General features: G+C 48.2%; 1 protein-coding gene across 1 annotated transcript; it reads left to right on the forward strand.

The window, feature by feature from the left end:
• The first annotated feature begins 12,387 nt into the window (after nucleotides 1-12,387).
• Nucleotides 12,388-20,586, forward strand: TRIML1 (tripartite motif family like 1). The gene is made up of 6 exons (XM_001089999.5): nucleotides 12,388-12,913; nucleotides 13,481-13,576; nucleotides 15,130-15,360; nucleotides 16,699-16,721; nucleotides 16,897-16,994; nucleotides 19,671-20,586. The coding sequence occupies exons 1-6, from the start codon at nucleotides 12,488-12,490 to the stop codon at nucleotides 20,219-20,221; spliced, it is 1,425 nt and encodes a 474-aa protein (XP_001089999.2). The 5' UTR covers nucleotides 12,388-12,487; the 3' UTR covers nucleotides 20,222-20,586.
• Nucleotides 20,587-27,264: the final 6,678 nt, after the last annotated feature.

Raw genomic sequence — 27,264 nt, forward strand, 5'->3', positions numbered from 1 at the left:
TTTCTAGATCGTGACTGTCCAGTGACTTTTCTGACTCTTCCATGAGGATAGTTTCCTTGAGGCAAGAACTCATTATATTTTCTGGCCTTTATATAGTTCGGGTGCCCGCATTTGGGCAAATCGGTGTTTACACCGTGGTGAGGAGAAGCTGCAGCCTGTGGCCCTGAGCTCACTGAAGACCGCTCCGTAATCACGCGGCCGTCCTTACTCGGAAGAGCCCCAGGCATACTCACCTGTTCATTTTTCTCTGCCGAGGCAGTTGTCCGCTCGTGAGACCGTTGCCTTGTGTAGAGAGCTCAGGATTTCTTGGGCCTCATTCTGAAAAGGATAACTATTATCCTCTCCTGGAGGTTGCTATGCTAGAGCTATGAAGTCAAAAGTAAGCATAAATTTAGGCATGAATTAGAATGTGAAAATTAGCATTACTGTCAGTCAAAAGGGGGCTTTTGGGGCTCCTGAGTCTCCATTGTTGACAGGTCAGGGATAGAAAATGAATGAGCTAATGGGAATTATTTTGAAGACACCATGTCTTAAAGAAGGAAAGAATGATTAAGAATGAACCCCTGAAATTTTCTTTTATTCTTTTTCTTTCTTTCTTTCTTTTTTTTTTTTTGAGGTGGAGTCTCGCTCTGTCCCCCAGGCTGGAGTGCAGTGGCACTATCTTGGCTCACTGCAATCTCTGCCTACCGGGTTCAAGCAATTCTCCTGCCTCAGCCTCCCGAGTAGCTGGGATTACAGGAATGTGCCACCACGCCCAGCTAATTTTGTATTTTTAGTAAAGACAGGGTTTCTCTATGTTGGTCAGGCTGGTCTTGAACTCCCGACCTCAGGTGATCTGCCTGTCTTGGCCTCCCAAAGTGCTGGGATTACAGGTGTGAGCCACCATGCCCGGCCTGAACTCTTCAGAGAAGACAGTCTTACCTTGAAGATGACTTTTGCCTTCCCAGTGATGAATTTTGAGAGAGACTTGTGTTGCTGAGACAGAACACCAGTCTCACACAGGAGCTTCTGATCTGTCAACACAAGCCTTCAGGCTTTTTGGGTGCATCTCACATGTGCTATTCTTGAAATCCATTACATGACATCTCAGATGCTTTGCCATCTCAGCCATCATCCCCTACGGCACAGTACACCTCAGAGCACAGGTGCCATCGCCAGGCGTTCCTTTCCATCTCCTCAGAGGCACTCGCAGCAAGGTCTGCGTGCACCTGCAATTACAAGTGGTTTGATCCAATGATGTGAACAGATGGAAGAAGTCAGCTCTTTCTTGAAATCTGGTAGATCCAAGCTATACCCTTCATACTTTTCAGGGAGGAAGAGAAGGATTAAGGAGAGAAAAATCAATAAAAACCACTCATCTTGACCTGATTTTTTGCCGCAACAGGAATTTGTCTTTAATGTCAGCTCACGATCACATTCCTTCCTCTTCTGAGTCACACTTGCCATTCTTAGCCTGTGTAGAAGTTGTCTGGGACTTTCCTCCCTCCACCGGAGACCTCCCTCGGAATGTCACTGTCTACCGGCATTCACGCTGGGAACTCTCATCTGGAACGAGGGGACGGAGACACAGTTTTGCTAAGAGGCAGAGTAAAAGCCTGTCCCGGGAGCCAGCCTGCAGCTGCCTGGGAACCCAGTCTTTGTGAGGTGGTTTTATTTGTGACAGCTGTGATTCTTAACTTTGTAACTTCATTGCATGTTAGAATCACCTGAAAAGTGATAACAATTCTGATTCTTTCTTTTTTTTTTTTGACGGAGTCTCACTCCACTGCCCAGGCTGGAGTGCAGTGGTGCCATCTCGGCTCACTGAAACCTCCGCCTCCCGGGTTCAAGCGATTCTCCTGCCTCAGCCTCCTGAGTAGCTGGGATCACAGGCGCCCGCCACCATGACTGGCTAATTTTTTGTATTTTTAGTAGAAACAAGGTTTCACCCATGTTAGCCAGGCTGGTCTCAAACTCCGGACCTCAGGTAATCCGCCCACCTCAGTGGTGGGATCACAGGCATGAGCCACCACGCCCAGCCAATTCTGATTCTTAAACCTGTGGCTCCCAGACTTCTGTGTGCTGGACTCAGAATCACCCGGAGGGCTCGATAGAGCAGAGTGCGGGGCCCACCCCAGAGCCTCTGACTCCACAGGTCTGGCGGGGCGGCGGTCTCAAGAGTTTAAGTTCCAGGTGAGGCTGACAGCCACCCCCGGAGGGCTGCAGGCTCATTAGGATGCTCCACTTATTGACTCAGAACCCCTGGAGGTGGGACTCGGGCTCCAGGTGGCTGTAACTCCTCAGGTGATTCAGAGGCCCAGGTAAGTTAGGGAGCCACTATTATAAGGGACTGGGGAGTTGAAAGGGGACATGGCGGGGCGTCTATCGTAGAAGACAGAGCCGTGAAGTCGTACTGAGGATGTGGCGTCAGCGTCCTGGCCCAGATGTGGCCCCAAAGTATTCCTTGTCCCCCCAGATGCAGATGCTCTGTCAGTGAGACTTTCAGTCTTCTGGGGTGCTTTTCCTCAAATGTTCTCGAAGTCTTCCTTTAGATTCCCTCAGTTTCAACCTTGCCCGCCCCGCGCCTCACAACCCCTTGAAGGCATTCAGCGCTCGGGCTCCCAGCCATTCTCCCCAGAGAACCTGACGTGGTGCTTGGTGATTGCCATGAATTCCCACAGGCCTGACTTCCCGGCTCGCTGTAAAACCCTCCTTCTTTTCTAGGGTTCTCTACGACCCTACGGCACCCTAGCTTAACACATTTCCTTACGTCTTTGCACCTCCACAGCCAAGGAAGAGGGACGGTGGAAAAGGCTCCAGTTAGCTTTTTCTCGAGAGGCTTCACTCACTCCGTTTTTTTTTTTTTTGTTTTTGTTTTTGTTTTTTGTTTTTCCGAGACGAGTTTCACTCTTGTTGCCCAGGCTGGAGTGCAATGGCATGATCTTGGCTCACCGCAGCCTCCGCCTCCCAGGTTCAAGCAATCCTCCTGCCTCAGCCTCCCGAGTAGCTGGGATTACAGGCACGTGCCACCATACCCGGCTAATTTTTGTATTTTTGTAGTAGAGACTGGGTTTCTCCATGTTGATCAGGCTGGTCTCGAACACCGGACCTCAGGTGGTCTGCCTGCCTCGGCCTCCCAAAATGCCCGGATTACGGGCATGAGCCACCGTGCCCAGCCTTGCTGGCTCCTTTTGAAAGCCCTGTCATAAACTCACCTAGAAGTAAGCGCTCTCTTCTCTGGCCTCACCAACTGTGGCTGCAAGTAATCAACCAGCATGGGAGGAGTGTCCCCAGGCAGCATCCAGCACCAATTATTATTGGATAGTTCAGGGATCCGGGGACCTCAGTGCATCCACTGTCAGGGACCGACTTGACAGGATCCTTGCCCAGCAAGCCTCCTTCTGGTCACAAAACTCAAGGAGTCTGGCTGCCAACCAAACTCTGTGAGCTTTGCATTTGCGGCTCATTCAGTTCTGTGGAAACGGCAGCCTGGCTCTGCGGTTGATAGCCGGGACTCTGAAATCAGGCTGCCTCTGGGCCGGGCGCAGGGGCTCACGCCTGTCATCCCAGCCGGGACTCTGAAATCAGGCCGCCTCTGGGCCGGGCGCAGGGGCTCACGCCTGTAATCCCAGCACTTTGGGAGGCCAAGGCAGGCAGATCACAAGGTCAGCAGTTCGAGACTAGCCTGACCAACATGGAGAAACCCCGTCTCTACTAAAAACAAAAAAAATTAGCCGGGCATGTCGTGGGCGCCTGTAATCCCAGCTGCTCTGGAGGCTGAGGCAGGAGAATCACTGGAACCTGGGAGGCAGAGGTTGCGGTGAGCAGAGGTTGAGCCACTACACTCCAACCTGGGCAACAAAGGGAGACCCCGTCTCAAAAAAAAAAAAAAAAAAAAAAGCCCCCTCTGTGAATCTAAGACAAGTCACATAACTAGATATTGTTTTCTCATCTGTCAGTGGGGCAGGAACTGACGTCCACCTCACGGGGTCATGTGTTGAAAGTGTTGAGAATGGTGTCTGGCATGAAGCAGGTGCTATTAGAACAACTAGTCTCATGTTTCTTTCCATTAAAGATCCTATTTTTTTGCAGTGGGGGTGACTGGTAGAGTCTTATGAATAAACGTTAAGATTTCCAGGCCAGGTGCGGTGGCTCATGCTTGTAATCCCAGCGCTTTGGGAAGCCGAGGCAGGTGAATCACAGGGTCAGGAGTTCAAGGCAAGCCTGGCCAAGATGGTGAAACCCCATTTCTATTAAAAATACAAAAATTAGCCGGGCGTGGTGGCAGCCACCTGTAATCCCAGCTGCTTGGGAGGCTGAGGCAGAAAATTGCTTGAATCTGCGGGGAGGAAGTTGCAGTGAGCCAAGATCGTGCCACTGCACTCCAGCCTGGACGACAGAGAGACTGTCTCAAAAAAAAAAGATTTTCCTAAGAAAAGCAAAAAGTGGACTTTCTCATTAAGGAAGTTGTGTGCACTTATAGTCCCAGCTACTTGGGAAGCTGAGACAGGAGGACCCCTTGAGCCCAGGAGTTCAAGGCCAGCCTGGACAACATAGCAAGACTCTGTCTCTACAAAAACAACAACAACAACAACAACAAAACAACAAAACAAAAAACAAACAGATGAGGAAACAATGTGTATATACTTAAACACCTGTTTCCCTATAAAATACAAGTTTAATGTGGGATGATGATTTATTTCCTAATATACTGGGTGTATTACACCACCTAGAACTTAAAAAGTTTTTAATAATTCCTGCAGACTTAAGTGACAGGCGTCTCAAAGGGGATCATATGATAGAAGCAAGACACAGAACAAGTGACCTTGGCTTTCAAGGGTTTTTCTAAATTAATCTGCCACTATTCTTCACCAATATTAAATTCTATACACATGGCAATAATTCAAATTATTTATCTCTAATAATCTCAAGACCCAGAATCTGCATTAGAATGAGGGAAGAAGTTAGACTCTAACTCCTTTTTTTTTTTTTTGAGACGGAGTCTCACTCTTGTCACCCAGGCTGGAGTGCAGTGGCGTGATCTTGGCTCATTGCAACCTCTGCCTCCCAAGCTCAAGTGATTCTCCTGCCTCAGTCTCCCAAGTAGCTGAGAATACAGGCGCCCACCACCATGCCCGGCTAAATTTTGTATTTTTAGTAGAGATGGGGGTTTCACCATGTTCGCCAGCTGGTCTCGAACTCCTGACCTCAGGTGATCCACCCACCTCAGCCTCCCAAAGTGCTGAGATTACAGGCATGAGCCACCATGCCTGGCCTTAGACTATAACTCCTAAATGTCAACCAAGTGTTTAAATTCTTATTTGTCTTGTTTGTTTGAACTGCTTTTCAAAGTTTCCTGCCCAGGCTCCCCAACTTACACAATTTCTTTTTGACTTCCCCCTCCTCCACCTTTTTTTTTTTTTAATCTCTTCAAGAGACAAGTATATAAAGCACCCAGCAGAAAGCCTGAAACAAGGAAATGTTCATCGTTTAACATTTATTAAAGCAAGGGGATGAACAATATAGCCTTTATTCTCCAGAAACAAACAAAACACCTCCCCGTAAATCCTCAGGGAAGCTGCCGAGATTGAAGCTCTTGGAGAGCGCCTCCCAGTGGCCAACCTGGGCAACTGGCTGAGAGTGGCTGGGTTCAGCACACCCGGAAACCTGTGCGCTTCCAGTTCCCCGGCCCTTCCCCACACATCTGGCCCCATGTCTTGCTGTGTCATGTTAGAGGCGAATATTGTCAAGCTGAATTGGGTCTTTTTTTTTTTTTTTTTTTGAGACGGAGTCTCGCTCTGTCACCCAGGCTGGAGTGCAGTGGCCGGATCTCAGCTCACTGCAAGCTCCGCCCCCCGGGTTCCCGCCATTCTCCTGCCTCAGCCTCCCGAGTAGCTGGGACTACAGGCGCCGCCACCTCGCCCGGCTAATTTTTTGTATTTTTTTTTTTTTTAGTAGAGACGGGGTTTCACCATGTTAACCAGGATGGTCTCGATCTCCTGACCTCGTGATCCGCCCGTCTCGGCCTCCCAAAGTGCTGGGATTACAGGCTTGAGCCACCGCGCCCGGCCTCTCCAAGAAGTTTTTTATAATTGTTCCAGCAAGAATGTCATGTTCCCGCCACTAAAATGCCAAAGCAGTTAATTAATTTAAATTCTACCACTCTCAAGGCACACGTCCTTTCATTTTGTAGATTTTTCTTCTTCTTTTGCACACATATCTTCTGCTCCCAAAGAAGAGAAATAATTTTTAGTCACTTTCAGCACTGAGCTCATTGCTGTCTGTATAATAGAGGCTCAATATCTATTCGATAAATAAATAAAAGCTGCCATTGAAATTGCAGACTACTAAAAAATTTTTTTATATCACAGCTGAAACCAATCTTCAGAGACAATTTTATCCTTAAAGCTGAGGAAAATTGCTTCATTAATTGACTTACACCAAGTCACACCTCACATTTCTCAGCTCCTACTCCATTCTCCAGTATTTCTTTACTGAAAAAACTGCTGACAAATTATTTAGAGTGTGTGTGTGTGTGTGTGTGTGTGTGTGTGTGTGTGTGTGTATTTGGAGACAGGGTCTTGCTCTGTCACCCAGGGTGGAATGAAGTAACAATCAGCTCACTGCAGCCTTGAATTCCTGAGCTCAAGAGATCCTCGTGCCTCAGCCTCCCAACTAGCTGGGACTATAGGCACACATCTCCACACCTAGCTAATTAAAAACAACAACAACAACAAAATATATATATATATACACACACACACATATATATATATAGTAGAGACAGGATTTCTTTATGTTGCCCAGGCTGGTCTCAAACCCCCGGTCTCAAGCTGTTCACCCACTCTTTGTTTTATTTTTTTATTTTTATTTTTTTATTTTTTTTTTGAGATGGAGTCTTGCTCTGTCACCCAGGCTGGAGTGTAATGGCACAATTTCACCTCCTGGGTTCAAGAGATTCTCCTGCCTCAGCCTCCCAAGGAGCTGGGATTACAGGTGCCCACCACCATGCCTGGAGAATTTAAAACATATTTTTAGTAGAGGCGGGGTTTCTCCATGTTGGCCAGGCTGGTTTCTAACTCCTGACCTCAAGTGATCCGCCAAGTGATCCACCCGCCTCAGCCTCCCAAAGTGCTAGGATTATAGGTGTGAGCCACTGAGCCTGGTCTCCCCAACTCTGTTTAGTACCTTCTCATTTTTCCCTCCCCCTTGTCCCTGGCAACCACCCTTCTACTTTCTGCTTCTGAATTTGACTATGTCAGGTAACTTGTAGATGGGGAAGCATGCGGTATTTGTTCTCCGTGCTTGGCTTATAGTATAATGTCCTTAAGGTCCATCCATGCTGTAGCGTATGACAGGCCTTCCTTTTCAAGGCTGACTACTATTCCATGGTACGTATAGATCTCATTTTCTTTATCCATTCATTCCTCAATGGACATTTAATTGTTTCCTGATCTCCACTATTTGTTTTTTAATTGTTTTGAGATAGAGTCTTACTCTGTTGCCCAGGCTGGATTGCAGTGGCACCATCACAGCTCACTGCAGCCTTGACATCTTGGGCTCCAATGATCCTAACACCTCAGCTGGACTCAGGACCACAAGCATGGACCACTACACCTGGATAATTTAAAAAGAAATTTTTTTGTAGAGACAGGGTCTGGCTGTGCTGCCCAGGCTGGTCTTGAATTCCTGTCCTCAAGCAATCCTCCTACCTTGACCTTCCAAAGTGCTGAGATTACGGCATGAGTCACCATGCCTGGTCCCTCAGGACGGATCACCTGAGGTCAGGAGTTCATGACCAGCCTGGCCAAGACGGTGAAACCCTGTCTCTACTAAAAATAAAAAATTAGCCGGGTGTGGTAGCACGCGCCTGTAGTCCCAGCTACTCGGGAGGCTGAGGCAGGAGAATCCCTTGAACCTGGAAGGTGAAGGTTGCAGTGAGCCGAGATCACGCCACTGCACTCTAGCCCGGGTGACAGAGCGAGACTCCATCTCAAAAAAAAAAAAAAAAAAACACATTCTGTCTCAAAAAAAAAAAAAAGCTATTATTTTAAGTATACATTCATGGCAGTCCTCTCCCTAATTTCAGAGTATGTGTTTGACACCTGTTGCGAATTCTCTTTCCTAGAAATATATAAATAAATAAGGTGAAAAAAGCAATAAGAAAGGAAATAATAATATGAGTAGAAATTCCTATTTAGAGGGGAAAAAATAGACACACCCCCTCCCCCCCCAACATACACACACGTATCCTGTATGTATCTACCTGGAATATACTTTGGTGCAAGTTGCGAGATAGAGATCAACTGAAAGTGTTTCTCCAGATGACTCCCCGACTTTCCTTGAGCTGTGCTGAGTAGCCTGTCTTTTCCAGACTGGTATGAAATGACAGATGTACAGACGACCTTTGAACAACGGGGGTCTGAACTCCTCAACATGGACACTTATACATGGATTTTTCTCAATAAAAGTTACACCAGGAACGCCTGCCTCTCCTGCCCAGCCTTCCACCTCCTCTACCTGCCTGGCCTCTGCCACCCCTGAGACAGCAAGGCCAGCCCTCCCGCCCTCACCCCCTCACCCCCTCCTCCGCAGCCTCAACATGGTCACGGCAAGGGTGAAGACTTTGATGATGATCCACTTCCACTTAGTGAATAGATTTTCTCGTAATAACATTTTCTTTTCTCTAGCTTATTTGATAAGAATAAAATAATACATGTAACACAAAAATATATTAATTAACTGTTTCTGTTATTGATAAGGCTTTTGGTCAACAGTAGACTATTAGTAGTTATGTTCTGGGAAAGGTAAAGATAATTTTTGATGTGCGAGGGGTCAGCACCTGTAACCCCTGCATTGCTCAAGGGTCAACTATAGTTTTTTTTTGTTTGAAATCTCGCTCAGTGCCCAGGCTGGAGTGCCCCGGTGATCATGTCTCGCTGCTGGCTTTGTCTCCTGGGTTCAAGTGATTCTCGTGCCTCAGCCCCGAGTAGCTGAGATTACAGGCACCCGCCATCACACCCGGCTATTTTTGTAGAGACGAGGTTTCACTGTGTTGGCCAGGCTGGTCTTGAATTCCTGACCTCAGGTGATCCACCTGCCTCGGCCTTCCAAAGCGCTGGGATTACTGGCGTAAGCCACTGGGCCCGGTTAACTTTATTTTTAAAATCAGGCTTTCAAGCAATGTATTTTTCAAATAAGCTCCCATCTAGTCCACTGCCGCATCAACAAATAAGCCCTTACTAACTATATCTATAAAGTTCCTTGTTTTCTGCATGTACCAATCCTGATGGCATCTGGGTGATAGTTGATAGTTGTGACTGTGACCCTCTTGGGGTCCCCCTAGCGTCACCCTCTCAGGAGAGAAAAGCCAGAGAAGAAACTACTTGAGTTGTTGATCTCCGAAGCTGTGTCTGGTAGTGCGACTGGGTCATATATTTTGGGAAGGCTGGTCTGTTCTGTGAATGCATTTCATCCATGAATTAAGCCCAGGTAATATATTTAGAAAGACGGTAAGGAAGTCTGCCTTCCCAAGAGTGAATGTGGCCAGTGATTTCAGATACCTGTCGCACCATCACTCCATTGTGACAGCTGTCTGACTCCCTTCTGACAGCAATTGGGCAATGTTCATTTTATCGAGAAAACTGGAAATTTTCACCCACTCACCAGTCAATCAGTGAGACGCAGTATAGTGTGTTGACAAAATAGAAAGACTAGGAGGGAGGCGCTCCAGTTTCCTGTCCTAATCTGGCCTATGTAGTAAGTAAGTATCAGGGGACGAATTCAATTTATTTGAGCCTCGGTTTTCTTCAGCATCTGTGGAAGGTAGTTGGACTATAAGATCTCTTGACTTCCAGCTAAATATAAGACTATGATTCCATAATAACATAGTTCCTCTATTCATTTGTAACTCATTTAAAGAAAAATCGAGCCATGTGCAAAGAGTTCTTGTAGTCACCAATGAATAGCACACGGTCATTGTGTTACGATGCTTATAAAATAAAACAATTTATCCAGAAGAGGGAAGCGGGAGGGATCAGATTGGTGTGACTTGAAGACAGGCTATGCCAGCCACCCTATTCCAAATTGGAATACTGGCTCTGTGATGTGCTGTAACTGCATTGTGAGGCTTATTCTAACGATTTCGGTAAATAGTAAAGACTCCTCCTGGGGTTGTGTTGGAATAACACACGGAATGGAGGTGCTGGCTAGTTCATAAACTCTTTTTCTAGTGGTGGTAGTTAGTGTTATTGTAGACTTTTTTTTTTCTTCTTCTTTGAGATGGAGTCTTTCTCTCTCTCTCCCAAGCTGGAGTGCAGTGGCGGGATCTTGGCTCACTGCAACCTCCACCTCTTGGGTTCAAGTGATTCTCTTGCCTCAGCCTCCCAAGTAGCTGGGATTACAGGTGTGCGACACCACGCCCGGTAATTTTAATTTTTAATTGTTTTTTTTGAGACAGAGTTTTGCTTTTGTCGCCCAGGCTGGAGTGCAATGGTGCAATCTTGCCTCACCCCAACCTCCACCTCCTGGGTTCAAGCAATTCTTCTGTCTCAGCCCCCTGACTAGCTGGGATTACAGGCATGCGCCACCACGCCTGGCCAGTTTTGTATTTTTAGTAGAGACAGGGTTTCTCCATGTTGGCCAGGCTGGTCTTGAACTCCTGACCTCAAGTGATCTGCCTGCCTCGGCCTCCCAAAGTGCTGGGATTACAGGCATGAGCCATAGCACCCGGCCTAATTTTCATATTTCTAGTAGATACGGAGTTTCACCATGTTGGCCAGGCTGGTCTTGAACTCCTGACCTCGAGTGATCCACCCACCTCGGCCTCCCAAAGTGCTGGGATTACAGACGTGAGCCACCACGCCCGGCCAACTTTTTTTTTTTTTTTTTTTTGCAAGCCTTACTTAAGACTAACTCATAGCAATATTCTGAAGCTGTGACAAGTCAGTATCCTGGAAGCTATCTCGGTAGAGGTTTCGCGACACCACCCTGGTGCCACCTCTCTTCCTCTTTACAGTAGTGTAACTTTCGCTCTGTTTTTGTTTTTAATGGTTTAAATTCTCATCCTAATAATTCACGTATGCTTTACGAAGGATGTATATAGGATTTAAACATTTTGAATTAATGATTTCAGAAAGGTGAGTTTTGACGCGGAGAAAGGAAGGTGAGGAAAAAACATTCTCAGCCAAAAACTCCTTTTTCCCAAAGTTCAAGGTAAGAAAACATCTAACATCCTCTTGGAGGTAAGTGGAAGAGAAGCGGCCGTCGGAGCCTTGACAGTCAGAAACCAATGAATGGAACAACCTGAGTAACGGACCCGACCCACGGAAGGTTGCCAAGCTGGAGAGTGAGGGACGGAAACAGAAACACGGCGTGATGGGTGAGTGGGCGGGTCAAACGCTCTAGCGTTTGAGGAACAGCTTTTGAGACGCCACTTCCCGGCGTGCAGTGAGCGGAAGGCGGGTCAGGACGGGAGCTGACTCCCGAGCAGGGGACACAGTGAATCTGTGGCATTTGGCCCCAATCTCGGTGTTCACTATGCACATTCTCTACACTAGGTATTTATTTTTTCATATGTTTAAAAAAAAGTCTGCACACTTCATTTCTGTCCAGTAAGAACTGATAGAGAATCAGGGATTTGAAAGGGCCTAGTCTGGAAATTTTCAATGGGTGAAAATAAGTGAGCAAAATTACATTCATACTAAAGTGTAATTCTTTCCATCTGCTCCATAGTGGGATAGCCTCTTGAGGCAACTTCCAATTACAATGTCATTTTAGATGCTTTCCATGGTGGCAGGTGGGTGAGGACTAGGGTCTGCAGCGAAGAATAATAAACACAGCTCTGGCCATCCGTGGTGCTTCTAACACCAAGGACTACTCCAGTGGAAGAGTTCTCATTTTGTTGGGATGAATAAAATTAAATAAAAATACACAGTACCCAATAAAGGACCAGAAAGCTTAAGCTTTGGTCAAGCAGAACAAAGGGCTAATGAGAAAAGGACGATGTATTACAGTTTTCTTCTTTCAGTTCAAAACTAGGTTTTATTAGCGGAGTTTCCCAAAAGATTTGGACCAAATTTCCAATTCAGATATTATTAGAGATCATCAAAACTCAAGTCTCTTTACTGGTTTACACCAAATCACCCAGACTTCCAGCCCAAAACCCACATGTTCACATGGTTCCACAGTGCTGTTTATGGACGATAACCAATTCTCAAAATGGTAATCCTGTTAGAAGCCAGAGCCCTCAGCCTCTAGCATGTGTGCTTTGCACAGAGATGAGTCTCAAAGTTTGGGGCTGGTGAGGAGCCCAGTGCACAGGAGTTCCACATTAAGTCATAATTGGCTTTGTGTTGGACAGTGGATGTCAGTTGGTGAAATCAGGCACAGAAGAGGTAAGGGTTTCTGGTAATAACAACATAGCAACAGGTCACCCACGTGTTACTCAAAACTGTGGGACTGTAGGGAGGGCTTTGCTAATCCCAGAACAGAGGTGTGACCTTGCCCCATGTCCAGCCTCGAGAAAATGTCTACAGCAGATTTGATGGAGAATCTCAGGGAAGAACTCACCTGTTTCATCTGCTTGGACTATTTTAGCAGCCCAGTGACCACCGAGTGTGGGCACAGCTTTTGTCTGGTGTGTCTCCTCCGGAGCTGGGAGGAACATAACACACCTTTATCTTGTCCTGAGTGCTGGAGGACCTTGGAGGGCCCGCATTTCCAGCCGAACGAGCGTCTGGGGAGGCTGGCCAGCATCGCCAGGCAGCTCCGGTCCCAGGTGCTGCAGAGCGAGGATGAGCAGAGCAGCTACGGGAGGATGCCCGCTGCTGCCAAGGCGCTCTCCGATGACGAGCAGGGTGGAAGCGTCTTCGCAGTCCAGAGCCATGGTGTAAACAGAGTGCACCTCTCCAGCGAGGCTGAGGAGCATCACAGGGTAAGACAGCTGCTCAGCGTGAACCCCAGGACTCATCACAGGCTCCCCCCGTTAGCTTTCCTAACGTCCTCTATGGGGGACAGTCAGGAGTGCCCATCTGAACACCACATCACAAACCAGTGTGAGTCCCGCTTACACCCCCCTTTTCTTTTATTTTCTTTCTGTCTTTTTTTTTTTTGAGATGGAGTCTTGCTCTGTCGCCCAGGCTGGCGAGAAGTGGCGTGATCTCGGCTCACTGCAACCTCCGCCTCCTGGGTTCAAGCGATTCTCCTGTCTCGGCCTCCCAAGTAGCTGGGACTACAGGCGCCCGCCGCCATGCCTGGCTAATTTTTTGTATTTTTAATAGAGATGGGGTTTCACCATGTTGGCCAGGCTGGCCTTGAACTACTGACCTCAAGTGATCTGCCTGCCTCGGCCTCCCAAAGTGCTGTGGTTACGGGCGTGAGCCACCGCGCCCGGCCTGCCCTTTGTTTCAGAGGCCTAGTACTGTGCTGTTACCGGTCTTCAAAGCCGCTTCATGACCCGGTACTCTGCTCATTTGCCACAAAGGGTTTGTTTCTATTGCAGGAGAAACTTCAGGAAATCCTGAATCTTTTGTGTATAAGGAGAAAGGAAGCTCAGGCTGTACTAACCCACGAGAAGGAGAGAGTGAAACTGTGCCAGGTCGGTGTCTGTCTGACTTTTGTGTGCTTGTATGTGACCCCATGAAGGGGACTAAAGGGAAATTTAGTGAAATTTCAGGAAAAAAAAGACACATGTTTCCAGTCTCACCCCTAAGATATGCGGTTTCCTTACACTGGACTGCCGCCTTCTGACTGTCTTCGTTGGAATCTCAAGGCTCAGCTCCAGCTCCCCCGCTCTGGGCAGACTTCCTTTGTGCAGCTAGACAGTGCCGTGGGCTCCTCTATGATGGCTCTCCTAGAATTATTTAAAACATAAGTGATACTTACAGACACATAACAGAAGACGGAAAGCAATTTAAAAAACAAATATCGCAAAAGCATTGAGGGAAAAATGCAAATTAAAAAGAAATAAAGAGAAAGAGATATAAAAGCAAAATAGTGGTTTAGATGAGACCTGATAAGTCCTCAAGGTTGGTCACAGACGTGGATTTGAGCTCTGCGGCAGTCAAAGCATTTGAATTCTTTTTTTTTTTTTTTTTTTTTTTTGGAGATGGAGTTTCACTGTCGCCCAGGCTGGAGTGCAGTGGTGCGATCCCGGCTCACTGCAACCGCCACCTCCCAGGTTCAAGCGATTCTCCTGCCTTAGCCTTCCAAGTAGCTGGGATGACAGGCGTGCGCCACCACGCCCAGCTAGCTTTGCATGTTCGTAGAGATAGGTTTTTACCATGTTAGCCAGGCTGATCTCGAACTCCTGACCTCAGGTGATCCATGTGTCTCGGTCTCCCAAAGTGCTGGGATTCCAGGCGCCAGCCACCGTGCTTGGCCATAGACTTCGAATTCTTCAGTGAGAATGTTTGCCGTATATATTTCTATTCCTTTATGGTTATCTGACACCTATTTTCACTGAATAAATATTTACTGAATAAATGAAAACGCATTTTTCATAATTTTTCTTAATTTTGTTTTATTTGTATCCTAGTCCTGATCACTACCTGTCATACTTCTTACTCGTTTTCGGTTTTCTCCACTAGAACGACAACCTCCTGGGAATGGAGATTTGGGTTTTGTTCACTATTGTGTCTACAGTGCACATACCTCTGAAAACATCAACCTCTAGACGGAGCGCATCAGTAGAATATATGTGTTATATGTTGGGTTTCAGGAACTGCTGCCATGAAACTCTGGGACTTGGCCAGGCGCAGTGGCTCACATCTGTAATCCCAGCACTTTGGGAGGCCAAGGACGGTGGGTCACCAGGTCAAGACACTGAGAAAATCCTGGCCAACATGGTGAAACCCTGTCTTTACTAAAAATACAAAAAATAGCCGGGCCTGGTGGTGGGCACCTGTAGTCCCAGGTGCTTGGGAGGCTGAGGCAGGAGAATGGCGGGAACCCAGGAGGCGGAGCTTGCAGTGAACCGAGATTGCGCCGCTGCACTGCAGCCTGGGGGACAGAGCGAGACTCTGTCTCAAAAAAAAGAAAGAAAAAGAATCTCTAGGACTTGTAAGGATTAAACATCTACAGACAGGTGCATTTCTCTTACTAACTTTATCTCGTGTGTGTGTGTGTGTGTGTGTGTGTGTGTTTTGGCAGGAAGAAACAAAGACTTGCAAACAGGTTGTTGTGTCAGAATACATGAAAATGCACCAGTTCCTGAAGGAAGAGGAGCAGCTGCAACTCCAGCTACTAGAACAGGAAGAGAGAGAGAACATGAGGAAACTGAGGAACAACGAGATCAAATTGACCCAGCAAATCAGAGGCCTGAGCAAAATGATCGGACAGATGGAGTCCTCCAGTCAAAGCTCGGCTTTAGAATCTCTTGAGGTGAGGGTAACATTCACAAGAGTCATGGGAAAAATTATAGTAACTCATAGCACTTCAAGCCATAGGAAATAATGTTTTCTTTATTCATCTTAAAAACTAAGTTCTGGTCCAAAAGTAGTTTTCCTGAAGAATTGACATTCTGTATGTCAATAAAGCCTTATAGAAGAGAGAGAGAAAAAAAAAAAAATCCAGAGGAATGCTTATCCCAAACAAGCCTGACGGTGGCTTCAATTTCTTCTGTACTTGCCTCTGTGCAACCTCAGCTTTGTTAATTTTTTTTCTAGTTTATTAATGTGTATTTACTATGTGCTGGGCAGATTAAATTTAATCTTCACAAAGACCTGATGAAGATAAGTACCATTATGATATGAACTCTAGGTCTAGATGACTGTCATCTACAGGATGGGTTAACAGCAGCACTGATTTAATTATTCACACCTGTGGTACTCGGGCGATCTGCCCGCCTGATAGTTAATAGATGGGAGAGCCCCACTCTTCCGCGCAGGGGGCTCCTATTTCTCACCTCCTTTGGTCTACTGTCTTTCTAGGCTACTGCATTCTTCAGGACCTTCTTTTTTGTTTGTTTGTTTCTGAGACAGAGTCTCACACTGTCACCTAGGCTGGAGTGCAGTGGTGCAGTCTTGGCTCACTGAACCCTATGCCTCCTGGGTTCAAGCAAGTCTCCTGCCTCAGCCTCCTGAGTGACTGGGATTACAGGCGTGTGCCACCACACCCGGCTAATTTTTGTATTTTTGGTAGAGACGGGGTTTCACAATGTTGGCCAGGATGGTCTCGATCTCTTGACCTTGTGATCCACCCACCTGGGCCTCCCAAAGTGCTGGGATGACAGGCATGAGCCACCGCGCCCGGCCATGGACTTTCTTAAACATAAGCCACGTGATCCAACCCCAGCTTCAGGTCTGTTTGTAGACTGGTTCCACAGAATGCTACTATTTAATTGAGGGCCTTCCAAACACACCAGCCCGACCCGACACAGGCTTGGTTAGCCTCAGTTGTCACCAGCCCATTTTCCTTTGTTATCTCTGTCTCTCACTGGATGGTCAATGAGACCAGCAAGTTGGCTCGTTTGCGGAACGGGTTCCCTGGACAAAGTGATGACACGAGAAAAAGAAAAGGACCGAGTATTCTCTAGTCATTGTGAGGAACATCCTGCGTTCACCACGGCACACCCCTTTTCTCTGCTCTGTGTGCTCCCACTCGTGGCGTGCCTCATGGGAAGCAGATTCTGTGAGCTGTGCAAGGACTGCATGCAACATGAATTTCGTCTGTGTTATGATCGGAGCGCACAGTGCTAACTTCTTTCTTTTTTACCCTTAGGAAGTGAGAGGAGCCCTGGAAAGGTAGGCTTTCATTCTGTGTTCAGTTATGCAAGCTGTGGGGAAGGGGTGCTGATGGCCGGTTTGGAGTGGGGAGCGGAGGTCTGCGCTGTTGCTGGGGGAGAAATGAGGTGGCCTCTCCAGCTGGAGCAGGTCACGCGGTCTGTGCTGAGGAGTGAACTTGTCTGCTGTCTTGCAGGAGCGAGCCACTCTTGCTTCAGTGTCCAGAGGCCACCACCACAGAGCTGAGTCTGTGCCGCATCACGGGAATGAAGGAAATGCTAAGAAAATTCAGCAGTAAGTCAGCCTGATGTGTTACCCCTCCGGGACTCGTAGAATTAACTTCAGCAGACGTTCTGCCAGTGTCATTCACTGTCTGACACTAGGCTCCTGGTTAAGGAATCTGGGCCAGCAAGGAACATCAGGGAGGGCTGGGGCCACAGACCGTCTCTGAGCGTGGGCAGAGAGAAGCAGTGAGACTTGACTCAGGCTTTATCTGGCTTCTTTTTCTGTGTAAGAAGTCCGGTCCTTCCCTTTTTGTTTTTTTTTTTTCTGAGACGGAGTCTCACTTTGTCACCCAGGCTGGAGTGCGGTGGCCCCATCTCCGCTCACTGCAAGCTCCGCCCCCGAGTTCACGCCATTCTCCTGCCTCAGCCTCCCGAGTAGCTGGGACCACAGGCGCCGCCACCTCGCCCGGCTAGTTTTTTGTATTTTTAGTAGAGACGGGGTTTCACCGTGTTAGCCAGGATGGTCTCCATCTCCTGACCTCATGATCCGCCTGCCTCTGCCTCCCAAAGTGCTGGGATTACAGGCTTGAGCCACCACGCCCGGCCAATCCTGGTCCTTTCTTTGTTGGTTTTGTCATTGTTGTTTCCATCCCCACCTTGCACATGCAGACACACCCTCTCATGCAGGGGTGTCTGCGTTTCTAGCTCTGTTCCCGTTAGGATAAAAGCTGACTTAAATTCTACAATTCCAGCGAGGGCGCATTCGACGAACTGTCCTTGTAGAATGCTCCAGATGTTTAGTCTGGCTAACACCCAGAGAGGTCAGGATTAGTTCTCAGCTTTTATCTTGGGGACAATCTGACCCTCAGAGGAAGGTCTAATGAGCTTTGAACTCCAGAGTGTTGAATAAACCCCTGCCATGGGCTCGGCACTGTGCTGTTGGGCTGTGCGCTTACTTACAATGATAAATAAGGCAGATTTTGCCTTTGCTTTTGTAGAATTTTCAATGAAATTGAGGAGACAGGCATTAATCACACAGATAATTAGTTATGTTGGGATCTGGTATACACATAAAAGCATGAAATGGTATGAGTGGGGCCGGGCGCGGTGGCTCACGCTTGTAATCCCAGCACTTTGGGAGGCCAAGGAGGGCGGATCGCTTGAGGCCAGGAGTTCGAGACCAGCCTGGCCAACATGGCGAAAGCCCGTCTCTACTAAAAATACAAAAAAAATTAGGTTTGTGTGATGGTGGGCGTCTGTAATCCCAGCTACTCGGGAGTCCGAGGCAGGAGAATCACTTGAATCCAGGAGGCAGAGGTTGCAGTGAGCCAAGATTGCACCACTGCACTCCAGCCTGGGCAACAAGAGAGAATCTCCATCTCAAAAAAAAAAAAAAAAGGAAAAAAAGGAATGATTGGGTACCTGATCGTGTCTGGACAGTGAGTGAAAGTTGGAGTCCTCGACCAGGCACAGTGGCCCACGCCTGTAACCCCAGCACTTTGGGAGGCTGAGGCGGGTGGGTCACCCGAGGTCGGGAGTTTGAGACCAGCCTGGCCAGGATGATGAAACCCCATCTCTACTAAAAATACAAAAAACTAGCCGGGCATGGTGGCGGACACTTGTAATCCCAGCTACTTGGGAGGCTGAGGCAGGAGAATTGCTTAAATCTGGGAGGTGGAGGTTGCAGTGAGTCAAAATCGCACCACTGCACTCCGACCTGAGCAACAAGAGTGAAACTCTGTCTCAGAAAAAAAAAAAAAAAAGGAGGCCCCGTATGTGACTGTCGGTTCACAGCGTATGTGTGCTTCATCAGGTGGTCCCCGGGTGCTGCACTGAACTCACAGGAAGCTGCACTTGTCATGACGTAATGAAAAAAGCTGGTTAGGGATTGTGATTTGAACACTCAGTGACTGTGTAATCTTGGTGAAGTTTCCTAACCTTCGTGAACCTGTTTTCCGTTTTGTAAAAATGATAGAAAAGAATGCTTGCAGTGATTAAATGAGATAATATATAGAAAATGTTGGGCACATTAGAAGTTCAGCCAAAGGTAAGTGCTATTTTCTCTCCCACCCAAATTGAAGAACCAGAACCTACCATGGCTAATATGAATGCAAACAACCAAGGGTATCCCTGTGTGGATACACAGTTCAGAGCTCTAAAGATGTCCTGTAAACAGAGCAACGTCCATGCCACTCACTGGGATTCTCCTCCCCCCCCAGGCAGGTCAAAGCTCCTTCTCCACGAGGCTCTTCTCTCTCTCTCCATTTGGAGCTTCATGTTATGTGTTGTGGAACAGTGAAAGAGGAACTCAGAAATTTTGTTCTAAGCCAAATACTTTTTTTTTTTTTTTTTGAGGCTGAGTTTTGCTCTGTCACCCAGGTTGGAGTGCAGTGATGTAATCTTGGCTCACTGCAGCCTCCACCTCCTGGGTTCAAGCAATTCTCATGCCTCAGCCTCCTGAGTAGCTGGGATTACAGGCACACGCTACCATGCCTGGGTATGTTTTGTATTTTTAGTAGAGATGGGGTTTCACCATGTTGGCCAGGCTGGTCTCAAACTCCCGATCTTGTGATCTGCCCTGCTCATCCTTCCAAAGTGCAGCATTACAGGCGTGAGCCACCGCACTCGGCCCTAAATTAGATTTAAAAAACCAGGACTAAATACTAAGAATTCAATGTAAATCTCACATATGTAAGAGGTTTTTCAAGCATGCCCAAGGGAAATTTCTTCCTTCCTCCTCTTGCAGCGGAGATAACGCTGGACCCAGCCACAGCCAATGCCTATCTCGTGCTGTCCGAGGATCTGAAGAGTGTGAAATACGGGGGAAGCAGACAGCAGCTACCCGACAACCCGGAAAGATTTGACCAGTCTGCGACCGTGCTGGGCGCTCAGATCTTCACCAGTGGGAGACACTACTGGGAGGTGGAGGTGGGAAACAAGACGGAGTGGGAAGTGGGCATCTGCAAGGACTCGGTGAGCCGAAAGGGGAACCTCCCCAAGCCGCCCGGGGACCTGTTCTCACTGATCGGTTTAAAAATCGGAGACGATTACAGCCTCTGGGTCTCGTCCCCTCTGAAGGGTCAGCACGTCAGAGAGCCTGTGTGTAAGGTTGGTGTCTTCCTGGACTATGAGTCTGGACATATAGCATTCTACAACGGGACGGATGAGTCCCTCATCTACAGCTTCCCGCCGGCTTCTTTCCAAGAGGCTCTCAGGCCAATCTTTTCCCCCTGCCTCCCAAATGAGGGGACAAACACAGACCCTCTCACCATCTGCTCACTCAACAGCCACGTCTGAGGGGCGTGCCCTGAGCCTTCACAGCGGGCGATGTCTGAGACCAAGACGTAACTATTAAGATGATGAAGGCATCGACAGTATTAATGTCAGGTGATCTGAAATAAACTCCCCTACCCCCACCCCACCCCCAAGAGTTTCCATTAACTTGATCCCACTATGAGCAGCCAAATTACACGATCGACTTCAACCCCAACAGAAGAGAGCTGATCATATTCTGTGTCGTTAACTAAATGAATTCTCTAGGCTACCCCATGTATGTGCTGGTCACTCAAATACTGAGACCCTGTTACCATGAATCCTACTGCCATAGGCCGGACTTTATAAATAGATGTCACTTTTTCAAGTGTATTTAATTATTTGACTCTGAAAAACTGTGCTGTTCGAATGTGTCTTTGTCCTCCGTGCAGAGCTCTGCAGGCTGGGGCAACTCAAATCCATCTGGGAAACTGAGGCACGGGCACATCTTTCCAGGGCGGGTGAAAGGGCTCAGGCCTCATCCTTCTCCCAAAAGCCATTTTCCTTCCCATCCCATGAGCCTGCAGTGTTTGTGCTCAGGAAGGCTTATATATACTTATATACATAAGTATAATTCAGAACACTGCAAAGATTTGTGTGAATATCGTCATACCATTCACGTTTCCATAATCACAAGAGGCTGGAACCTTCCGTTAATATGTTAAAAGGTCAGAGTAAAGTCTCTATTCAGTAAATGTATCACGGCAGGGGACGCCAAGCGACTATACCGCACTGTATATAAGGTTCTTTTCTGGGCTTTTGCGATGTTCTGCGATTGAAGGCTTTCAATCTCTGGAAGGCCAAAGAGCCTACCCTCCTCTTACCTCAAAACGTCAGGGCAGGCCGGGAGCGGTGGCTCACGCCTGTCATCCCAGCACTTTGGGAGGCTGAGGCGGGTGGATCACCTGAGGTCGAGAGTTTGAGACCAGCCTGACCAATGTGGAGAAACCCCATCTCTACTAAAAATACAAAAATTAGCCGGGCGTGGTGGCGCATGCCTGTAATACCAGCTACTCGGGAGGCTGAGGCAGCAGAATCGCCTGAACCTGGGAGACAGATGTTGCAGTGAGCAGAGATCATTCCATTGCACTCCAGCCTGGGCAACAAGAGCGAAACTCCATCTCAAAAAGAAAAAAAGAGGAAAGTCAGGGTTTGTTAGGAAGGGGTGGCGGCTGAGGGGAGCTCTTTCGGCTGGTGGTCTGCACTAGGCTCGCTGTCTTCAGTGATCTATCCCTGCAGGTGTGTGTTGTTTGTTTGTTTGTTTTAAGATGGAGTCTCGCTCTGTCACCCAGGCTGGAGTGCAATGGAGCGATCTCGGCTCACTGCAACCTCGGCCTCCGGGGTTTAAGCAATTCTCCTGCCTCAGCCTCCCAAGTAGCTGGGATTACCGGCACTCGCCACCATGCCCAGCTAATTTTTCTATTTTTAGTAGAGACGGGGTTTCACCATGTTGGCCAGGGTGATCTTGATCTCCTGACCGCCTGCCTCGGCCTCCCAAAGTGTTGGGATTACAGGCATGAGCACCACGCCCGGCCTTATTTATTTTTTAAAATTATTATTTTTTGAGATGGAATTTTGCTCTGTCGCCCAGGCTGGAGGGAAGTGGTGCAATCTCGGCTCACTGCAGCCTCCTCCACCCAGGGTTCAAGTGATTCTCCTGCCTCAGCCTCCTGAGTAGGTTAATCCCTATAGACGCCTGCCACCATGCCCAGCAAATTTTTATATTTTTAGTAGAGATGGGGTTTTGCCATGTTGGCCAGGCTGGTCTTGAATTCCTGACCTCAAGTGATCCGCCCGCCTCGGTCTCCCAAGTGCTGGGATTATAGGTGTGAGCCACCACACCTGGGCTCCACTTATTTTATTATAGAGATTTCATATCTTGAGTTCTCACCTCAAAAGCTAAGAAACAAAATTATAAAAAGCAAACTGCAAACATTTGGAATATATCTTTCCTTGATTACCGAAAATCCCAATTTTGTGGAAGGACTAAGTAAATAAAAAAGTACAAAAGTAATTTACATTTACTTTGGGGAGTGAGAATGGGGGTGAAGGGGAGTGAGAGTGGGGGTGAGATGGGCAGTGAGAGTGGGGGTGAAGGGGAGTGAGAGTGGGGGTGAGAAGGGGAGTGAGAGTGGGGGTGAAGGGGAGTGAGAGTGGGGGTGAGATGGGCAATGAGAGTAGGGATGAAGGGGAGTGAGAGTGGGGGTTAGAAGGGGAGTGAGAGTGGGGGTGAGAAGGGGAGTGAGAGTGGGGGTGGGAAGGGGAGTGAGAGTGGGGGTGGGAAGGGGAGTGAGAGTGGGGGTGAAGGGGAGTGAGAGTGGGGGTGAAGGGGAGTGAGAGTGGGGGTGAGAAGGGGAGTGAGAGTGGGGTGAGAAGGGGAGTGAGAGTGGGGGTGAAGGGGAGTGAGAGTGGGGGTGAGAAGAAGAGTGAGAGTGGGGGTGAGAAGGGGATTGAGAGTGGGGGTGAGAAGGGGAGTGAGAGTGGGGGTGAGAAGGGGAGTGAGAGTGGGGGTGAAGGGGAGTGAGAGTGGGGGTGAGAAGAAGAGTGAGAGTGGGGGTGAAGGGGAGTGAGAGTGGGGGTGAGAAGGGGAGTGAGAGTGGGGGTGAAGGGGAGTGAGAGTGGGGGTGAAGGGGAGTGAGAGTGGGGGTGAAGGGGAGTGAGAGTGGGGGTGAGAAGAAGAGTGAGAGTGGGGGTGAGAAGGGGAGTGAGAGTGGGGGTGAGAAGAAGAGTGAGAGTGGGGGTGAAGGGGAGTGAGAGTGGGGGTGAGATGGGCAGTGAGAGTGGGAGTGGGAAGGGGAGTGAGAGTGGGGGTGAAGGGGAGTGAGAGTGGGGGTGAAGGGGAGTGAGAGTGGGGGTGAGAAGGGGAGTGAGAGTGGGGGTGAGAAGGGGAGTGAGAGTGGGGGTGAAGGGGAGTGAGAGTGGGGTGAAGGGGAGTGAGAGTGGGGGTGAAGGGGAGTGAGAGTGGGGGTGAGAAGGGGAGTGAGAGTGGGAGTGGGAAGGGGAGTGAGAGTGGGGGTGGGAAGGGGAGTGAGAGTGGGGGTGAGAAGAAGAGTGAGAGTGGGGGTGAAGGGGAGTGAGAGTGGGGGTGAAGGGGAGTGAGAGTGGGGGTGAGAAGGGGAGTGAGAGTGGGAGTGGGAAGGGGAGTGAGAGTGGGGGTGAGAAGAAGAGTGAGAGTGGGGGTGAAGGGGAGTGAGAGTGGGGGTGAGAAGGGGAGTGAGAGTGGGGGTGAAGGGGAGTGAGAGTGGGGGTGAAGGGGAGTGAGAGTGGGGGTGAAGGGGAGTGAGAGTGGGGGTGAGAAGGGGAGTGAGAGTGGGGGTGGGAAGGGGAGTGAGAGTGGGGGTGAGAAGGGGAGTGAGAGTGGGGGTGAGAAGGGGAGTGAGAGTGGACCCTGGGAGGCGTGTTCCCTCGTGTAGACACTCATCCCTTGCACTGCTCAGGGCGGGGTCTCGCTGCTTCGGCCTTTCAACTTGTGATAACGACATTCCCTGAATATGAGGGTGTCCCCACAGAACCTGCCACCATTCCTTAAGCTGTTCCCTCATCCTCCCTTGTTAATTCCTCTCCAAATCCCTGTCTTCCCCCCTTTCCTGAGTGGTCTGTTTCCCCAGGACATAGCTATTCCAAGTGGAATTTGCTTCTCTACCTCTTCAAAATCAGCTAGAAGAGGGAGGAAGGACATCAGGAGGAATCTTCCGCATCGGACTGCAATTTGCTTCATTTTTAAATTTTCTTCCCCCTGGAGCACTTTAAAAATAAAATATTGCCAATCTCTTATGCTGAAATCTGATATCCAAAACAACTTCAGATAAGATCTTTATCTACTTTTTTGCTCTGATTATTCCCAGCTTCCTGGTGTACCTCCCCCTGCCCCACCACAATCTCCCTATCACGCTTAGAGAGTATCGGTACCTTATCTGACCTTAGATCACTTTACAAGGCCCTCTTACACTGAGTTAACTGAAGAATGTGGCCAGTCCAGCCTTCCGTATTCTTGGATTTATCCCTGGCGTGTACCTTGGAAGGATGAGACCTAATACATCACCACAGGAAAATGAGAACATGCTGCAATGTGCAAAGGTTAAAATAAAAATTGCATGTAATTTTACAACATGCAGATAACCAGTGCTAATATTTTTGTGTATATCTTTCTAATCCTTTGTTTTTTAATGTATGTATGCTTTTAGCAAAATGAAAAAAAGTTACCATAATATTACATAGTGAACTTCCTTCAATCATTAGATAGTTCTTGAAAATATGAATTTTTATATTCCTAAATGTATAAGCATGTGTCTTCTATGAATTAGCACATTTTATTACATTACATTTATCTTATCCAAAAATCTACATCCAATAAAGGACACAATGATATCACCTAATAAACACTTCATATAAAAATTTGTCACTTGTCCTTGTAATGTTCTTTATAGTTGTTTTTCAGTCTTCCAGTGACCAGGAATAATATAGGAGCATGCATTGAATTTAACTGTCTTAGAAACTATGATTTTTTTTTTTTTTTTTTGAGGTGGAGTCTCGCTCTGTCCCCCAGGCTGGAGTGCAGTGGCGCGATCTCGGCTCACTGCAACCTCTACCTCCCAGGTTCAAACAATTCTCCTCTCTCAGCCTCCCCAGTAGCTGGGACTACAGGCGCCCACCGCCATGCCTGGCTAATTTTTTTTTTTTTCAATAGAGATGGGGTTTCACCATACTGGTCAGGCTTGTCTCGAACTCCTGACCTCAGGTGATCCACCCACTTCGTCCTCCCAAAGTGCTGGGATTACAGGTATGAGCCACCACACGTGGCCTGATTTTTTTTTTTTTTTTGAGATGGAGTCCTACTCTGTCACCCAGGCTAAAGTACAATGGCATGGTCTTGGCTCACTGCAACCTCCACCTCCTGGGTTCAAGTGATTCTCCTGCCTCAGCCTCCCTTGTAGCTGGGTTTACAGGCAAGTGCCACCACACTCGGCTAATTTGTGTATTTTTAGTAGAGATGGGGTTTCACTATGTTGGCGAGGCTGGTCTTGAACTCCTGACCTCATGATCCACCCGCCTTGGCCTCCCAAAGTGCTGGGATTACAGGCGTGAGCCACTGTGCCAGGCAGAAACTATGATTTTTAATGGGAGTAGTACTTCATTATATGACTGTCCCTAATTTATGTAATCATTCCACCATGGTGTAGCATTCAGATTTTCTGTTGGTCACTATTATACCTCCCACTGTGGTGAACACAGTGCACAGAAGCCCCTGGGTGTCTCTCTGATTCTTCCCCAAGTGCGTCTCCAGCAGGCAGGAAGGCTCCCTGTGCGTCCTGTCCTGTGTGTGTGTTGGTTGTCCCCTCCCTTCATTCTACCTGCACTGCAAGGAGTCCAGAGGCTTCCCTCACACCCCCACACCGAAGGGACAGACACACTAGTTCCAGACCAGCGAAAGGCCACGTGTGCCCTGCCTTCCGGTCTCGCCAGAGCATTGCGTTTATTCCCCAAGAAACTACGCTGGGAAGGATTGGAGTAGTGCTTAGACTTTGAAACTAGACACTGAGGCTGGGCGGTGACTCGCACCTCTAATCCCAGCACTTTGGGAGGCTGAGGTGGGAGGATCGCTTGAACCCAGGAGTTTGAGACCAGCCTTGGCAACATAGTGAGAACTTATTTCTACAAAAAACTGAGGGCTGGGCACCGTGGTTCACGCCTGTAATCCCAATACTTTGGGAGGCTGAGGTGGGCAGATCACCAGAGGTCAGGAGTTTGAGACCAGTCTGACCAAAATGGCGAAATCCCGTCTCTACTAAAAATACAAAAAATTAGCTGGGCGTGGTAGTGTGCATCTGTGATCCCAGCTACTCAGCAGCCTGAGGCAGGAGAATAGCTGGAACCCGGGAGGCAGAGGTTTCAGTGAGCCGAGATTGCCCCACTGCACTCCAGCTTGGGTGACAGAGTGAGACTCTGTCTCAAAACACAAACACAAAAAAACTAAAAACTGAAAAATTAGCTGGGCGTGGTGGCACACACCGGGGCATCCAGTTACTCTGGAGGCTGAGGTGGGAAGAGTACTTGAGCCCAGGAGGTCAAGGCTGCAGTGAGCTGTGACTGCAACACGCCAACCTGGGCTGAGGGAGCCAGACTCTGTCTCACAGGAAAAAAAAAAAAAGATAAAGAAATGAAACTAGACAGCCTGGGCTTGAATGCTTGACTTTGCCACAAAGTGACGGTTTTAACGTTCACAAGTTATTTCAACTCTCAGAGACTTAGTTGCCTCTTCTCAACAGTGTGGGGAAGACCTGGTCCCTGTGACAATTACATGAGCACAAATCACAACAATGTGTGGGGCAGGATGACTTTTGTTAGCTCTCCCGTCTCCCCCAGAGGCTCTATTTTGTGTTCTTCAGAAAGGAGAAAGAAAGACACTGGACTTGTGGGGAAGACAGAACACACAGGCACCAACATCTTTGAAACGTTTCCAAGCTTGGTGTTACTATTTTAGAGGGAAAATATTAATAAAAGTTCAGTTGTAGTAAAAGAAAACCTCCACACATTGTTTTCTTATGGCTGTGCAGTCCTTCTGAGCCTGCATGCTGAGCATTCTGTTCCCCAACGTTTAAAAACTCAACTGATATAATACATAGGAAATACATACAACTAGGTTGGGCCTGGTGACACATGCTGTGATCCCAGCACTTTGGGAGGCTGAAGTGGGAGGATCCCTTGAGGCCAAAAATTTGAGACCAGCCTGAGCAACACAGCAAGACTCTGCTTCCACCAAAAATAAAAATGAAAACAAATTAGCCAGGCGTGGCGGCAGGTGCCTACAGGCCCAGCTACTCGGGAAGCTGAGACGGGAGGATCACTTGAGCCCAGAGCTGGAGGCTGCGGTGAGCCATGATGATGCCATTGTCCTCCAGCGTGGGCAACAGAGCGACACCCTGTCTTAAAAATACATTTAAAATGAACGCGTAACTATTTTAAAGAGGAAGTCTTGTTTTCATCCTTCCGTCCTGGGACTCTCACACCTTTGCCCTGAGCTCCTAGGA

Source organism: Macaca mulatta, chromosome 5 (assembly GCF_049350105.2).
Source record: "Macaca mulatta isolate MMU2019108-1 chromosome 5, T2T-MMU8v2.0, whole genome shotgun sequence".
NCBI lineage: Eukaryota > Metazoa > Chordata > Mammalia > Primates > Cercopithecidae > Macaca > Macaca mulatta.

Bases quoted from the DNA above. Each gene is read 5' to 3' on its own strand.
- TRIML1 (XM_001089999.5), top strand. From the start codon at position 12,488: ATGTCCAGCCTCGAGAAAATGTCTACAGCAGATTTGATGGAGAATCTC. The intron at 15,361-16,698 runs GTGAGGGTAACA...TTTTACCCTTAG, and splicing joins CGGCTTTAGAATCTCTTGAG to GAAGTGAGAGGAGCCCTGGA. The intron at 16,995-19,670 runs GTAAGTCAGCCT...CTCCTCTTGCAG, and splicing joins AATGCTAAGAAAATTCAGCA to CGGAGATAACGCTGGACCCA.